At 37.1% G+C, this 5127-nt stretch overlaps 1 protein-coding gene across 1 annotated transcript; it reads right to left on the bottom strand.

The window, feature by feature from the left end:
* Window positions 1-2903: 2903 nt before the first annotated feature.
* LOC111391491 lies at window positions 2904-4811 on the bottom strand. The gene has a single exon (XM_023016724.1). The coding sequence runs from the start codon at window positions 4370-4372 to the stop codon at window positions 2945-2947; it is 1428 nt and encodes a 475-aa protein (XP_022872492.1). The 5' UTR covers window positions 4373-4811; the 3' UTR covers window positions 2904-2944.
* Window positions 4812-5127: the final 316 nt, after the last annotated feature.

The raw sequence follows: 5127 nt of genomic DNA, 5'->3' as shown, positions 1-5127 counted from the left end.
CCCATTATCCCGCCCGTTACCCTCCCCCTGTGCCCTGCGTGCTTCTGATTCTTATCTGTCTTCTGTGCTGTTGAATTTGAGCTGTCGAACTACAGGAGCCAACATTTTTCAGGTAACTTGGTAAATAGGGAAAATTTTACTGCTATTAAAATTTTGATATGGCCAATAATCATGATTAGGAATGTATTATGTTGTTATTGAAGTAGTCGAAGACTTCAAAAACATATTTGATACGCTGAATTGATAAAGAAAGACAACGTAATTTTGTTCAACACTGTCTAATTCAGCATACTAAATGTTCATAACGCATATGGACGTGGAAAAGGAAACCAAAATTCGAACTTTGATGGGAGATTGGAAAGATTATGCCATTGTTAAATCTGGTCTTGCCTCGTGTTCAAGCTGCTAAAATGAATGGGTGGAGACCTCAAGTTTCCGTTTCCTGCACTTGCTACTCGAATGCCTATGGCTAAGATAAAGGGTCGATCATAAACGGAAAACCTATGGTCCTTTCAATTTGATCAAGCAGTTAAATGTGTAGGACATTACTCAGAGGTGTTTTGCAGGCCCCTTACTATCTAGGGGTCCCACATGTATAAAAAAAATTATGTGGACCCCACGTATGTATGTGGTCTGGCAGGGATCTAGGGCATTACTTACAGGTGTTTTGTAAGGCCCCTTTTTGTGTAGGGGTCCCACATGTATTAAAAAAAATTATATGGACCCGCTTATGTGTGTGGTCTGGTAGGAACCTATGAAACAGGTTCCTATAAGCCTAGCTTCTCTCTTAGTATTACTATATTCACATCTTTTTGAATACAATATGTTGAGTGCTTTATGATTTAGAGAGCTAATTTGAACAATCAAATATTGAGAGTATTTTTTTTATTATTATAAAATTGAAAAATATAATGGGAAGGCCGACGAAAATAAATTAGAGTATTTGGGTATCATTATGTTGGTAAATGAGAACGTGCTAATCAATTTAAACCGGGTAAGACGGTTATTTTTCAGTTAGTGGACATAAGTTAATGAAGTGACTAATTTGGTCATTTTCGAATCTATGGAGATAGTTTTGACATACATATACACCTCAAATTTCAGGGACTTGAATGAAAATTAACCTACAGATGAATCTATAAGCTTTGTCAAGGAATTTGACATGATATCAATGATCATCCATGATTTATTGACGTGATCTCCTGTTCAAATCCTGGTACAAATAAGAAATTATATAAAAACGCCATCCCATATTCAATTACTATAAGTATTAAATAAATTATTTTATTTGAATTTTTAAACCAAACCATAAACATTTCATTAAGATATATGGATGTTTATTAAGATAAATGCTTGCGAATAGCGGACGATAAAAAACCGACATACAATTAGTCCCGCGAAATGTATCAACAATATGAAAACATGCAAGGTGATGGATTGCTTGATTTCCATTTCTATGACACACCGAGAGCCAGGATCTGTGTCTTCTAGCGAAGTAGAAACATCAAACATCAACCGCATTCCGGAAAAGATGAAATCATTTTGGAGACTTCGTTCAACATGAACAGAGTCGATTCCGGCAGCAAAAACTCGGAAGGCCAGCTGTAGAGCTAAAAGAAGGCCCTCCTTAAGAGCTATCAACTCATCATCCTCAAGCAAGAAATCCCATTAAACCCCTATTTGATTTAGTTAAAAACAAATTGATAAAAATTTAAGTTAAACTCGAGAACTAATTTTAATCACACATTCATGAAACTCATCCGTCCCTAATTGATGCCTTTGCTCCAATCCAGCCCAGCCCAACCCCTGAAGTAGGGCCACGTTTGTAGTGAGCTTAAGTTCACCTCTACTCGAGCCACCCACTTAGCCTCGAGTCATCTTCTACCCACTCCAACTCACCATGCAGCTCCCCCTCTCCGGCTCGCCCAAAAAACCCATGGAAAGCCAATTTGATCAAAGCTTGGATGAGTGCAATGCTGGATAACCCGATGAGCACATCCATTATGTTGTCCAAACTAAGGCAAGGCTTTACTGGAAGTCCAAATCCCTAGGCAGCACCACACAAGAACAAGATGTGGACTCAACTCGCCCACATTGGTTGCACATTCCATTCAAACTACCTTGCAATGAGCTAGATTAGAGCGAGTCGTTAAAGAATCAAAAAGACTCTCCAAATAAATATTTCAATTTATTATATTGGCTAGTCATGTCTAGTGCCCCTAGTATACTTCATAGCTTCTTGGTAGAAGCGCTTTAAGTTCCGAATAGTCTATTCATAACAATAGTGCTACACATCTAGGGTGAAAAACATGTTTAAAAATAGGGACGACGTGTGTCGCACCACGATTGGACAGTTTAAAAAATTAAAACAAAAAACACTCAACCATTTGCCGTCACCTCAGTCTATCTCCTCGTTCCCTGTTTTAACCCTGGCAAACTGGCTGTATTCTATTCATAATTATTGTGTGGGTAAGAGAGAATTGAGAAGAAAATATAGAGAACAAAGTTCATAACTCAACATATTAAGCTCTTGTTTGACAATCATTCTTTCTTTCTCTACTTATTTTCAATCACACGTGTTCACAATGTAGAATTTTTCATGTAAATCCAAAACTTTTTTCCTTTTATAACCGCACGTTCTCCAAAAATTTGCAATTCAAAAACTCATTTTACACAAAAAAAAAAAAAAATTAATAATAATAATAACAGTCAAACAGGGGCTAAATCAGTTATCCACATTATTCATCAATTCTAGTTCTATTCATATTAAAATTTCCTAAGATTGAAAATTTTCTTAATTAAATGACAAATATTGTTAGAAATCAAAAGAAATACAATAAAATTAATCACAATCATTTATTTTTTTCTCCTAAAATAAGGGCTAGTTTTTGGCACCTGATCTCTCAGATCTAGAAACATAAATGTTACCTCTTCATGAACATGATTATCTGAAAGGCCTTGGTGGCTTTTCTAGTACAGCAGAGAAGAACACTTCAAGATCATCACTTTTGTCTCTTTTTGGGACAACAATCCACTTGTGTTTCTTATACCTTAACATTTTGAATATTTGCAAATAGTCATATAAATCTTCTTTCAAGCAGAAGAAGCTGTCAATCCAGAGAAGCCCTCCAGGTCTTAAAACTCTATCCCAATCATACAATATGAAATCTAAAAGCACAAAATCGATCCATCCATCAAGAAATCTTGTTGTATGAATCAAATCTAACGTGTTGTCAAAGAAGGGAAGTCGTTGATTTATCGTCAAGTAAAGAGGGATTAGCCCACGGAGCGCGATGAATTCGTTGAAGGGAGCTCCAAGATTTATAGCAGCAGAAACTATAGTGACATTGAATTCCTTCATTCTTGCAGCAAATGTACCAGTACCTACACTGAAATCTAATCCAATACGGATTTCACTAGGCTTTAGATCAAGAATTTCTTTGATAAGAAAATCTGCTGTTAGATTTGAATTGGGATCTTGATATGCTGGTTTGATCCATCTAGTCCATTCATGATCATCAAGATTGAAGCAATCTGCACATTTAAAGAATCCCTTTTGCGTTGTGTTTTTCGCCAGGCAAGTGAAGTTCTTGCATCTATACTGACTCCAACGGACATTTCGATCATCAGGTAGTTTCCACATGGATTCAATAGCAGGGAGAGGCTTAGTGTAGTATTGAGGGGATTTAGCAAAGCATCTCCTTCTTGGTAGTGGATCACAGCCATGAACCATCAATTTTTGCGCTAATTTCCAGTCATCGTTACATATATCGCCTATATCGTACTCCATATACTCTTCGAGCTGTTTTTTCATCGAAAAACATGCATGTCCAATGCTGGTGAAAGTGCCATTAGCTCCCATGAAATTCTGTTTTTTGAGCCTGTTGGGTTTGATCCTGACATACTTTCTAATTTCCTCTGTCAAGAAGTACTCAGCAGGTTCCTCAGTTTCTTGATTAGTTCCTGACAGAGGATGAATTACAACGCCATTTTGCTTGGCAGTCCCATCCGCACGTGATAAAGATGCTTTCACAGACTCAACAAGGCCCAAAATGTCCGCAAGAAAAGAAACGTGCTTCGACTCAGAAGATGATGATTCATGTGGCAAATCTCTCATCCTGTCGATTTCTTGTTGAATTTTCTGGACAACAATTTCGATTGTCGCCTTGATCTCCGTTGCAGTCGAGGCATGAGTAGTGAAACTGTTGGAGTAGCATGAGGAGGAGGTATCGGTAACAAGAAAAAACCTGAGATAATAGGCTTTCGACAAGGTGGCTATACAGATTAGAATAGCTAGAGTGCCTACTATTAGAATAAACCTGTGGATCCATCTCCATGATCTCAACTTCGATACGACATTTGCTTTCCGCATAATTACTCGTGAATATCTAAATTACTCCCCAGGCGGCTCAAGATGTTTGAGAGTTTTATGCAGAGATTCTGGGGAACCTCTTTCTAAGTAACTAAAAGAAATTTGATGGGAGAAAATGATATTAATCTGTTACCAAATATGGTGCATTTGGCAACTGCTTCACTCGCTTAAGGTTGAGCTGCCTCTCTGGGTTCAGATTGTAGCAGTTGGACAAGCATGATATAGAGAAGAACTCACACTTTGCAGGCTATTCCACAGCATAAATTCGTTTTGAGACGGAGAACTGTTGATTCTAACAGATAATTTAACTTAAGATTGGTACAAGAAAAAGGCTAAATCTAATTATCACAATGAGATTGATATTATTTAGCAAAGAAGGGAAGTTGGATGCTTGAAGCTGAAAATCAGCAAAGAAAAAGGGTTATTGAGATTGATAATCTTGAGATCTCAGTCTCTAGGTTCCAGTCTTTATAAACATTTAAACATTTCCCATTTATGCCTTGTAAGTTGCAATGCCAAGCAAACTCCATGTTACTCAGTTGAAATTTAAAAGAATTGCTTTCATTTGAAGTGAGTTCCAAGATTTCAATCCATTTGATGAGGACTCCCTGTGGGTTGGACATGTTGGGCTTAGGATCCGTTTGGTATGACCTTTAAAAATTCAAAAGAAGGTTTTGAAATCTAAAAGTTGCTTTTGGATTGTTTGACTAATTTTATGAAAGTGTTTCTTCTTATTAAAAGAGTTTTAGAAGAAG

Source organism: Olea europaea, chromosome 3, assembly GCF_002742605.1.
Source record: "Olea europaea var. sylvestris chromosome 3, O_europaea_v1, whole genome shotgun sequence".
Taxonomy (NCBI): Eukaryota; Viridiplantae; Streptophyta; class Magnoliopsida; order Lamiales; family Oleaceae; genus Olea; species Olea europaea.
Note: the sequence above shows the minus strand (reverse complement) of the source record. Positions and strands in the feature narration are given on the sequence as shown.